The sequence below is a fragment of the Alosa pseudoharengus genome, unplaced genomic scaffold, assembly GCF_046254945.1.
Source record: "Alosa pseudoharengus isolate Yale_2024_CS ecotype anadromous, Long Island Sound unplaced genomic scaffold, YU_APseudo_1.1 YU_APseudo_1.1_scf_11, whole genome shotgun sequence".
Taxonomy (NCBI): Eukaryota; Metazoa; Chordata; class Actinopteri; order Clupeiformes; family Clupeidae; genus Alosa; species Alosa pseudoharengus.
Genome location: NW_027468576.1, coordinates 39,955,118 through 39,966,926, shown reverse-complemented (window position 1 = coordinate 39,966,926; position 11,809 = coordinate 39,955,118). Strand labels below are relative to the sequence as shown.

At 48.6% G+C, this 11,809-nt stretch overlaps 1 protein-coding gene across 1 annotated transcript in view; it reads left to right on the top strand.

Moving 5' to 3' along the window:
• nwd1 (NACHT and WD repeat domain containing 1) overlaps window positions 1-10,732 on the top strand; it is a 24,656-nt gene extending 13,924 nt beyond the window's left edge. The window contains exons 10-23 of the mRNA XM_076275514.1: window positions 1-170; window positions 1,308-1,430; window positions 1,769-1,896; window positions 2,731-2,949; window positions 3,903-3,993; window positions 4,490-4,558; window positions 4,675-4,751; window positions 4,833-4,866; window positions 4,909-5,093; window positions 5,471-5,744; window positions 7,080-7,246; window positions 8,072-8,458; window positions 9,024-9,129; window positions 10,261-10,732. The exon at window positions 1-170 is cut by the window's left edge and continues 28 nt beyond it. Coding sequence (XP_076131629.1) covers window positions 1-170; window positions 1,308-1,430; window positions 1,769-1,896; window positions 2,731-2,949; window positions 3,903-3,993; window positions 4,490-4,558; window positions 4,675-4,751; window positions 4,833-4,866; window positions 4,909-5,093; window positions 5,471-5,744; window positions 7,080-7,246; window positions 8,072-8,458; window positions 9,024-9,129; window positions 10,261-10,547 — 2,317 coding nt within the window. The 3' untranslated portion in view covers window positions 10,548-10,732. The remainder of the gene's footprint in view (window positions 171-1,307; window positions 1,431-1,768; window positions 1,897-2,730; window positions 2,950-3,902; window positions 3,994-4,489; window positions 4,559-4,674; window positions 4,752-4,832; window positions 4,867-4,908; window positions 5,094-5,470; window positions 5,745-7,079; window positions 7,247-8,071; window positions 8,459-9,023; window positions 9,130-10,260) is intronic.
• The last annotated feature ends 1,077 nt before the right edge of the window (window positions 10,733-11,809 follow it).

Genomic DNA, 11,809 nt, shown 5'->3' with positions numbered 1-11,809 from the left:
CGGGCGGCTCCACACCTTCTCTGAGACATACCCTGCTCTGATTGGCCGGCTGTGCTCTCAGTGCCAGGATTGGTTCGCGTCCTACGCTGACCCCGTCCTTGTCCCCAAGAGCTCCTTCCTGCCCCCTCCTGGTGGGGCGCTGAAAAGCACCCTCACAGGCTTTAACAAAGGTGCGTCTTACTTCCCTACTGACCCCACGTCTCACACTAGCTCCCCTGAAAATGATTTAATGTCTTCACTCTTCATATGGAAAAAATGAATCCCAGGGGGAAATTCAAGAAATTTGGTAGAGATAAGATACCTGTATGTATGGTTTCCAGTTACAGATCTGTGCCTGTCCACAACTTCATTTTTTCCAGAGCTGTATAATATAAATCACACAGGAGTTTATATCAACATTTATTTACAGATGTATTGCAGTAGCTTGTTTCAGTGCAACATGATATGAGTGTAACTTTCAGGATAATTCAATGGGAAGGTGAGTGTGTTGCCTCTGTGTGTGTGTGTGTGTGTGTGTGTGTGTGTGTGTGTGTGTGTGTAGGTGAGTGTGTTGGATCTGTGTGTGTGTGCAGGTGAGTGTGTTGGCTCTGTGTGTGTGTGTGTGTGTAGGTGAGTGTGTTGGCTCTGTGTGTGTGTGCAGGTGAGTGTGTTGGCTCTATGTGTGTGTGTGTGTGTGTAGGTGTGTGTGTGTGTGTTGGCTCTGTGTTATGCTGACATGTGAGTGTGTTGGCTCTGTGTGTGTGTGTCTGTGTGCAGGTGAGTGTGTTGGCTCTATGTGTGTGTGTGTGTGCAGGTGTGTGTGTTGGCTCTATGTGTCTGTGTGTGTGTGTGTAGGTGTGTGTGTGTGTGTTGGCTCTGTGTTATGCTGACATGTGAGTGTGTTGGCTCTGTGTGTGTGTGTGTGTGTGTGCAGTTGAGTGTGTTGGCTCTATGTGTGTGTGTGTGCAGGTGTGTGTGTTGGCTCTATGTGTGTGTGTGTGTGTGTGTGTGTAGGTGTGTGTGTGCGTTTTGGCTCTGTGTTATGCTGACATGTGAGTGTGTTGCCTCTGTGTGTGTGTGCAGGTGAGTGTGTTGGCTCTATGTGTGTGTGTGTGCAGGTGTGTGTGTTGGCTCTATGTGTGTGTGTGTGTGTAGGTGTGTGTGTGTGTGTTGGCTCTGTGTTATGCTGACATGTGAGTGTGTTGGCTCTATGTGTGTGTGTGTGTGCAGGTGAGTGTGTTGGCTCTATGTGTGTGTGTGTGTGTGTGTGTGTGTTGGCTCTGTGTTATGCTGACATGTGAGTGTGTTGGCTCTGTGTGTGTGTGCAGGTGTCACTGCAGTGGACGTTTGTCCTACAAACGACCTTCTAGTGGCCGGCTCAGAGGACGGGCTGCTGATCGCCTGGAACATGCGAGATCTCGACATCGTTCACACACTCGTCGCACACACAGGTGAGCGAGAGTGACGTCTTGGACTCCAGAGCAGAATAACCTCTCATCCAACATCCAAACATCCATGTCATTAAATGTCCAACATTACATTTCAGTCTAGTCTACTTCATGCTTTTGTTCCTCTGTCTGTGTGTGTGTGTGTGTGTGTGTGTGTGTGTGTGTGTGTGTGTGTGTGTGTGTGTGTGTGTGCTTGTGTGTGTGTGCATGTGTGTGTGTGCGTGTGTGTGTGTACGTGTGTGTGTGTGCGTGTGTGTGTGTGTGTGTGTGTGTGTGTGTGTGTGTGTACGTTTGTGTGTGTGTGTGTGTGTGTGTGTGTGTGTGTGTGTGTATTGCTACAGGCCCAGTGTTGGCTGTGAGGGTGGTGCATGGGGGCAGTAGCTGTCTGTCCTGTGGGGGCGACGCTACTCTGACCTGCTGGAGTTTGAAGACGGGCAAACAGATGTACTGCATCCAGAACGCCGTCAGCGCTGACACAGAGAACACACACACACACACACGGTCCCCAGGGGTCAGGCACACACACACACGGGCCACAGGGACACAGCACAGTGCCATCTGCTGTGTGGTGGAGGAGAGTGCAGTGGTGTTCACACAGGCACCTAGACAGGTAGGACTCCATTACCCACAATGCTATTCTTCACTTCACACTCTACACTGGGGTCTTAAAAAGCTCACTTTGTATTTACTGAAGGTGTCCTCTATGCAGAATCCTTACAATTAACATGGTCCCTCATTGATAAGGCTGTTTTTCCATCATGTTTATATAAGTTATTATCAAGTATAAGTATATATACTCTTTTGATCCCGTGAGGGAAATTTGGTCTCTGCATTTAACCCAATCTGTGAATTAGTGAAACACACTCAGCACACAGTGTACACACAGTGAGGTGAAGCACACACTAATCCCGGCGCAGTGAGCTGCCTGCATCGGGGAGCAGTGAGGGGTTAGGTGCCTTGCTCAAGGGCACTTCAGCCGTGCCTACTGGTCGGGGTTCGAACCCGCAACTCTCCGGTTACAAGTCCCAAGCGCTAACCAGTAGGCCACGGCTGCCCTCAATACAAAAACTAACAACATTCTTATCTCTCAACTGTTAGCTTGATAAAGAATCCATGGAAATGTTTTTTAAAATGTTAAGAAAGGAGGCTGGGTTTGAGGAAACAGAGAATGTGCTATTTATGAATCTGTGACTTCCTGTCTGGTCTGCAGTGTGTGAAGGCCTGGCACCTGGACACAGGGGAGGCGCTCTACGACGTGGGGCCCCCTGGGCAGGCGGCCATGTTGGCGACACTCCCTGGACAGGCGGCCATGTTGGGGACACTCCCTGGGCAGGCGGCCATGTTGGGGACACTCCCTGGGCAGGCGGCCATGTTGGGGACACTGAGCGGATCCCCTGGGCAGGCGGCCATGTTGGGGACACTCCCTGGGCAGGCGGCCATGTTGGGGACACCCCCTGGGCAGGCGTCCATGTTGGGGACACTCCCTGGGCAGGTGTCCATGTTGGGGACACTGAGCGGAACTGTGTGTGTCCTGTCGGATAGAGACCTGCTCACATTCTACAAGGCGTCCACGGGCCTGGAGAGCATGCAGACGCGACTGAGCAACCCCACACACACACTCACACCCACACACACACTCGATCCCACACACACTCTCAGCCCCACACACACTCTCAGCCCCATACACACACACAGACCAAAACACACACTCACCATCACCTGTGCGCTTCACCTGCCCAGGCATGACACACTGCTCCTGGCCTCCAGAGAAGGACACATCCACCAGGTAATCAGAAAACAGCTGTTTATACCAGCTGTGAAATGTTAACGATGGAAGGTAATCAGAAATCAGCTGTTTATAGTGAAATGTTAACGATGGAAGAATCCCTGTCCTCTACTTAATGCTACAAAAGGCAATAACTTAGTCAATGGTCAAACCAATGCACTGCATGGGCTATGATAAATACTATATAATCTTTTTGGGGAAGATGTTGTGTTATTTTCCTCCATATTTCTTAATTAAGCAATAAGCCCCGAGAGGCCGTAGGTTACACTGATTTTACAGCAGCTAAGGGGCGTTGCTAGATACAACACGCTAGTGGAGTAACCCCCCTTAGCTGTTGTAGAATCAGTGTAACCTACGCACTCGAGTATCTCTCTCCGTAACATCTCTTAACATCTCTCTCTCTCCGTAACATCTCTCTCCATCTCTCTCTCTCTCCGTAACATCTCTCTCCATCTCTCTCTCTCTCCGTAACATCTCTCTCCATCTCTTTCTCTCTCTCTCTCTCCATCTCTCTCTCTCTCTCTCTCTCTCTCTCCGTAACATCTCTCTCTCTCTCTCTCCGTAACATCTCTTAACATCTCTCTCCGTAACATCTCTCTCCATCTCTCTCTCTCTCTCTGTAACATCTCTCTCCATCTCTCTCTCTCTCTCTCTCTCTCTCTCTCCGTAACATCTCTTTGTGTTTGTAGGTTTGTATCAGTGGCAGACAGGAAGTCACTGACCTCCCCGGCTCGGCCTCATTCCTCTCCGTGTCCGAGGATGAGAGGACGCTCTTAGCAGGTGACCAACCGCCACATGCCCCCACTAAAGTCACACCTTTAACACGCCACCACTAAAGTCACCTATAACACGCCACCACTAAAGTCACACACCTTTAACACACCACCACTAAAGTCACACACCTTTAACACACCACCGCTAAAGTCACACACCTTTAACACACCACCACTAAAGTCACACACTGTGCATATATCTCCTCCATGATTAACTATGATGGTGGTGGTGTATGCATATATCTCCTCCATGATTAACTATGATGGCGGTGTATGTATATATCTTCTCCATGATTAACTATGATGGCGGTGTATATATCTCCTCCATGATTAACTATGATGGTGGTGGTGTATGTATATATCTCCTCCATGATTAACTATGATGGTGGTGGTGTTGTCCTGTTGTGCGCTGTTGTGCCCACAGGGTGTGAGCGGGTGTTGGGCCCTGTTGTGTCCACAGGGTGTGAGCTGTTGTGTCCTGTTGTGTCCTGTTGTGTCCACAGGGTGTGAGCTGTTGTGTCCTGTTGTGTCCACAGGGTGTGAGCTGTTGTGTCCTGTTGTGTCCACAGGGTGTGAGCTGTTGTGTCCTGTTGTGTCCTGTTATGTCCACAGGGTGTGAGCTGTTGTGTCCTGTTATGTCCACAGGGTGTGAGCTGTTGTGTCCTGTTGTGTCCTGTTATGTCCACAGGGTGTGAGCTGTTGTGTCCTGTTGTGTCCACAGGGTGTGAGCTGTTGTGTCCTGTTGTGTCCTGTTGTGTCCACAGGGTGTGAACAGGTGCTGTTGTGTTCTGTTGTGTCCTGTTGTGTCCACAGGGTGTGAGCTGTTGTGTCCTGTTGTGTCCACAGGGTGTGAGCTGTTGTGTCCTGTTGTGTCCACAGGGTGTGAGCTGTTGTGTCCTGTTGTGTCCTGTTGTGTCCACAGGGTGTGAGCTGTTGTGTCCTGTTGTGTCCACAGGGTGTGAGCGGGTGGTGGTTCTGCTGCAGCTTCAGCCCGGTGGCTCCCTGCAGCGGCATTGCGAGCTATCCCATGATGCCACAGTGCTGACGGCAGTGGCGTCCAGTCAGGCCGGGGTGGTGGTCAGCGGAGCGGAGGATCAGCTCATCAGGGTGAGGACCCAGGACACACACTCCCCAGGCCTGGACACAGACACACACACTCCCCAGGCCTGGACACACACACACACTTTCCCCAGGCCTGGACACACACACACTTTCCCCAGGTCTGGACACACACACTCTCCTCAGGCCTGGACACACACACACTCTCCTCAGGCCTGGACACTGCACATGAACATCATAACATGGACATCATAACATGAAATCTAGAAACTTCTGAGGGAGAACCAGTAACATGGGATTGATTATTTTGTAATAGCGCTGTGGTTGTTTTCTTTAGGCACTACGGTTTAGATCCATTGTGATCGGGTGTTTTGTGCTAACTTATTGGAGGCTGTTGGTCTTCCTCTGTGGTTCTCATCGTGCAGGTGTGGTGTCTGTCTTCCGGAAAACTCCTGGACACATTCCATGGCGTGGGGTCCAGGGTGACCTCACTAGCTGTCTTCGGGGAGACGGTCGTGTCAGCCTCGGCCTGCTCCGGTCAGCTGAAGGTGTGGCAGTTGAACTCTGACCCCAAGCACAAAGCCAAGACCTCCGTCCCCGCTAACTGCTCCCTGGTGACCCTGTCCAAAGATGGACAGACGGCGTTTTTTGTGAAGCATGGTAACCGGAAAGAAGTCTTCACATGGGACTGTACAACAGGTGACATCACAAGTATGAGAACTGCACTGAGGCCCTCTCTCCCTGAACCACTGCTTTATGACACACCACATCTCATCTGAGTCATGTAGTCATGTAGTCACTACTTTATGACACATATCTCATCTGAGTCATGTAGTCACTGCTTTATGACACATATCTCATCTGAGTCATGTAGTCACTGCTTTATGACACATATCTCATCTGAGTCATGTAGTCATGTAGTCACTGCTTTATGTCCCACTGTATTTCATTTGAGTCATGTAGTCATGTAGTCATGTAGTCACTACTTTATGACACATATCTCATCTGCGTCATGTAGTCACTGCTTTATGACACATATCTCATTTGAGTCATGTAGTCACTGCTTTATGTCACATATCTCATTTGAGTCATGTAGTCATGTAGTCACTGCTTTATGACACATATCTCATCTGCGTCATGTAGTCACTGCTTTATGACACATATCTCATCTGAGTCATGTAGTCATGTAGTCACTGCTTTATGTCCCACTGTATTTCATTTGAGTCATGTAGTCATGTAGTCATGTAGTCACTACTTTATGACACATATCTCATCTGCGTCATGTAGTCACTGCTTTATGACACATATCTTATTTGAGTCATGTAGTCATGTAGTCACTGCTTTATGTCACATATCTCATCTGAGTCATGTAGTCACTGCTTTATGTCACTGTATTTTATCTGAGTCATGTAGTCACTTGGGTCTAAGTCAGCTACTGGTGGCTCACAACCCTTTTCAAGCTGCACAAAGTTGTTATGTATTTCTTTGATTGGATATATAGGTAAACTATCATCTAATAGATCTGTCTATCTAAAAGGGAGATCCAAGGTCTAACAGGAGCCAAGGAGCAGGACCGGAGCTGAAGAAGCCGCATGGGCGTCGAAACGTTAGTCAGTTTTCACGTATAAAAACACATTAAGCATTGTGTGCTCCGGTCCTGCTCCTTGGCTTTAAGCATTGTGTGCTCCGGTCCTGCTCCTTGAGCATTGAGTGCTCCGGTCCTGCTCACGTTAAGCATTGAGAGCTCCGCTCCTGTTCCATGTTAAGCATTGAGTGCTCCGGTCCTGCTCCTTGTTAAGCATTGAGTGCTCCGGTCCTGCTCCTTGTTAAGCATTGAGTGCTCCGGTCCTGTTCCTTGGCTCCTGTTAGACCTTGGATCTCCCTTCTTGACTTCTGCGTCCTGTTCTGTGAGCACCAACCAGGCTGAAGCGCAAGTGACCCCCTTCTACAGATCTGTCTCTCTGTTTGTACCGTGTAAAGTGATGAGAATATCAACCCAAGCGTGCTTGACCAGTGGGGCCTGTTTTCCCGCAGGCGCGTCTGCGGACGCCATGGACACATCGGCGGAGGTCCTCTGTCTGGAGCTGGCACAGCAGAAGCGGCTGCTGTTCTGTGGCCTGAGGACCGGCACCGTCATGATCTACCCCTTGGACTTCCCCCTGGAGACCCTGTGCATCCCCCCACTGGAGGACATGCCCCAGGTACACAACAACCCAGAACAACAACAACAACAACAAATCGGTCAAATGTTCTGAAAGTATTACAGTTACAAACCAGTGTCTGTTTCTTACATTTCATGGGCTTTTCAGCTCTTAACTAAATGAGTTGTGACTGTAGATAATGAGAATGTGCTTGTGGCCCAGGAGGCCTGTGTAGATAATGAGAATGTGCTTGTGGCCCAGGAGGCCTGTGTAGATAATGAGAATGTGCTTGTGGCCCGCGGGCCGGTAGAGACCCCTGGTGGAAAGGATGAGAATGTGCTTGTGGGCCAGGAGCCCTGTTCCCTTTGCTGTGAAATGTTTCAACTGGGTCGTGTGTTATTTTTAAATCAGCTTTTAAATCAGAGTGTGCTGGTCTCTGCTGGGCTCTGTGTATTCTTCACTTGTTCTAGTATGTTCTACTGAGCTAGTGCATATGCTCATCTATGTATTATATATATCCTCATCAATAGTGTATACTGTATGTACATGTCTAAACTGGTCTAAACTGGTCTAAACTGGTCTCTGCATTTATCCCAATCCGTGAATTAGTGAAACACACTCAGCACACAGTGAACACACAGTGAGGTGAAGCACACACTAATCCCGGCGCAGTGAGCTGCCTGCATCAACAGCGGCGCTCGGGGAGCAGTGAGGGGTTAGGTGCCTTGCTCAAGGGCACTTCAGCCGTGCCTACTGGTTGGGGTTCGAACCGGCAACCCTCCGGTTACAAGTCCGAAGCGCTAACCAGTAGGCCACGGCTGCCCCACTCTACTACAGTGTATAAACTGGTCTAAACTGGTCTAAACTGGTCTCACCATATCTAAGGTCCAGGGAATGACCATCAGTCCTCACGAGGTTCGCATGGCGGTGGCCTACGACGACGCGGTGTGTCTGTTTGAGATCACGGCGCGGGACAGCTTCCCGTGTGTGGACGGGCCGTTCGAGCGGTTCCCGCTGACGCTGCTGTGCTCGCCGCTGTCCTGCATGGCGTTGCTGGCCGACTGCCGGCTCCTGTGCGGGACGGACGGTGGCGACGTGACGCTCTACGACTTCAAGAGCGCCTCGTCCACCCCTCTGGAGCGCCACGCGGCCCGCGTCACCTGCGTCGCACTCAGCCACAGGACTGGCCAGGCCCTGGTGGGGTCCCAGGACTGCGTCCAGACACTCTGGAGGCTCTCGCCCCTGCGACTCGACCACACCATGGACTACAGGGTCAGAAACACAGCTGTGTAGTTACATGCACCTGAATTAGGAGCCAGTTCATCTGCTGCCTTTACATTTCTCTAGTCATTAGGACCTTATTGGACACGTCTACACACACAAGGTGAACTAGATTGGACACGTCTACACACACAAGGTGAACTAGATTGGACACGTCTACACACACAAGGGGAACTAGATTGGACACGTCTACACACACAAGGTGAACTAGATTGGACACGTCTACACACACAAGGGGAACTAGATTGGACACGTCTACACACACAAGGGGAACTAGATCAGAAATAGACAGCTGACAGCAGTCTCAAATGTGCTAGAACAGAAGACACCATGTAAGAAAAGGTCAGACAAGGTCATTTGGCTTCTATTAGATAGAGCATATTACAAGGTCATTTGGCTTCTATAGATAGAGCATATTACAAGGTCATTTGGCTTCTATAGATAGAGCATATTACAAGCTGTCAACTGAGCACTTGACATAAAGGCATTGTGTATTTACATTGATTGAACATCATTATGTTATTATATAAGTATAAGTGTGTGTGTTTGTCTATAGGGGTTCCTCTTTGAAGGGGTGCTGTGTGCCGCCTTCTCTGTGAATGACCAGTACGTGTTCACCGGATCCCAGGACAAAACCATTAAAGTGTGGGACGTAGCCAGTGGTAAGAGCTCCTCTGATCCACTTCTCTGCTCTCTATCTCCCTCTGCTGGTGTCTGGACGCTGTCCCTGTGTCCCTACAGTCACTGGACATCAGTGTGGTCATCTCCATACATGTAGTCTGCACTAATGAAGTGGACATCAGTGCGGTCATCTTTTGCATGCATGTACAGTGTGGCATGTTGTGTGTGTGTACACTGTTGCATGTTGAGTGTGTGTGTGTGTGTGTACACTGTTGCATGTTGTGTGTGTGTGTACACTGTTGCATGTTGTATGTGTGTTAGCTGTTGTATGGTTCTCATCTGTCAACTGATAATGTGTTCGGTTATTGCTACACAGTCCCTGTGAGACATGTTGTTACTCTGCAACTGATGTTTAGTCATTATATTATTATAGTGTCAGTGGCTGTGTGGCGTGTGTATGAAGTGGCTAGGTGGTGTATTGTCAGTGATTCTCGCTGTGTATAAAGTGGCTTGGTGGCATGTTGTCAGTAATTCCTGCTATGTATTGGTTAGCACTGTGTGGCGTGTTGTCAGTGATTCCTGCTATGTAATGATTAGTGCTGTGTGGCGTGTTGTCAGTGATTCCTGCAATGATTAGCGCTGTGTGGCTTGTGGTCAGTGATTCTTGCTATGTAATGATTAGCGCTGTGTGGCATGTTGTCAGTGATTCCTGTTGTCAGTGATTCCTGCTATGTAATGATTAGCGCTGTGTGGCGTGTTGTCAGTGATTCCTGATTAGCGCTGTGTGGTGTGTTGTCAGTGATTCCTGCTTTGTAATGATTAGCACTGTGTGGCGTGTTGTCAGTGATTCCTGATTAGCGCTGTGTGGCGTGTTATCAGTGATTCCTGTTGTCAGTGATTCCTGCTATGTATTGATTAGTGCTGTGTGGCGTGTTGTCAGTGATTCCTGCTATGTATTGATTAGCGTTGTGTTGTGTGTTGTCAGTAATTCCTGATTAGCGTTGTGTGGTGTGTTGTCAGTGATTCCTGTTGTCAGTGATTCCTGCTATGTAATGATTAGTGCTGTGTGGCGTGTTGTCAGTGATTCCTGCAATGATTAGCGCTGTGTGGCTTGTGGTCAGTGATTCCTGCTATGTAATGATTAGCGCTGTGTGGCATGTTGTGTGCTGCAGGCAGGCTGCTCTACGTGCAGTATGTCTACTCGCCCATCGTCAGGATGCTGACGCAGAAGGACGGACTGGTGGCCGTGTCACAGCTTGGACATTTCATCAAGGAGGCGTTCCGCTGTCCCGGCGAGATCCGGTCCAACTTCACCCCGCTGCGGAAGTTCCAGGCCCAATTCAGACTCATGTATCGCCTGAAGAAACTGGATCCTAACGTCAAGTTCCCTGGCGAGACCCAAGACAACAACGAAGAAAACGCTAAAGCCAAGCCATCCAACACATGCATCCTACTGTAGCACTGACTCACGCTTAGTAAGGGCTCCAACGAGTGAGCACAAGTGAAACAGAAAATGTGTGAAATATCTGTCAAGCAAAACATCATAAAAGTTTAAATAGATTCTGACATAGACTTGTGTAAGGTGTATTCACATACAGTGCATACGGAAAGTATTCACAGCGCTTCACTTTTTCCACATTTTGTTATGTTTCAGACTCTTAAAGGTGCTATAAGCGATGTTCTGTTATGTTTCAGACTCTTTAACCCTTAAAGGAATGTTGAGAAATGAACGTTCTAAAGAATATCTGGGTTCATTGAATTCAACATAGAATTTTGGAACCTTCAATTGTTGCGGAACTTGGAACGTTCAAAAACCTACACCTTTAAGGGTTAAGGTGCTATAAGCGATGTTGGGCAACATCACTTCAGTAAGAGAAGCGTAAAGAAGGACAAACATCAGTGCATCACTCCACCAATCAGGCCTTACATCAGTGCATCACTCCACCAATCAGGCCTTACATCAGTGCATCACTCCACCAATCAGGCCTTACATCAGTGCATCACTCCACCAATCAGGCCTTTATGGTAGAGTGGTCAGATGGAAGTCATTTTTTGCCGGGACTCGGGAGTTTCCCAAAAAGTACCTGAACAACTCTCAGACCATGAGAAGTAAAATCATCTGGTCTGATGAAACGAAGACTGAACTATTTGGCCACAATTCCCAACGGTGTGTGTGGGGAAAAACAGACACTGAGCTGCACTGATGTTTGTCCTTCTTTATGTTTCTCTCATCCTCTCAAAGGAACTCTGGATCTCATTCATAGTGACCATTGGGTCCTTGGTTACCTGTCTGACCAAGGCTTTTCGTCCCGAATTACTCAGTTTGGCTGAGCAGACAGATCTATGAAGACTGTTGGTTGTTCCAAACTTTTCCATTTGAGAATGATGGAGGCTACTGTGCTCTTGGGCACTTTCAATGCTGCAGAAATTTTCTTGTCCTTCCCCAGATAGTCTGTCTTCACACAACACTGTCCCGCAGGTCTACGGATAATTCTCTCGACCTTGTGGCTTGGTTTTCACTCTGGCATACATTATCAATTGTAAGACCTTATATAAAGAGATGTGTGCCTTTCCTAATAATGTCCAGTGAATTAATTTAGGCACAGGTGGACTCCAATCAAGTTGTAGAAGCATCTCAAGGACCATTGACAGAAGTAGGATGCACCAGAGCTCAATTACAAGGGCCATAACAAAGGGTCTGAATGCTTATGTCAATGGATA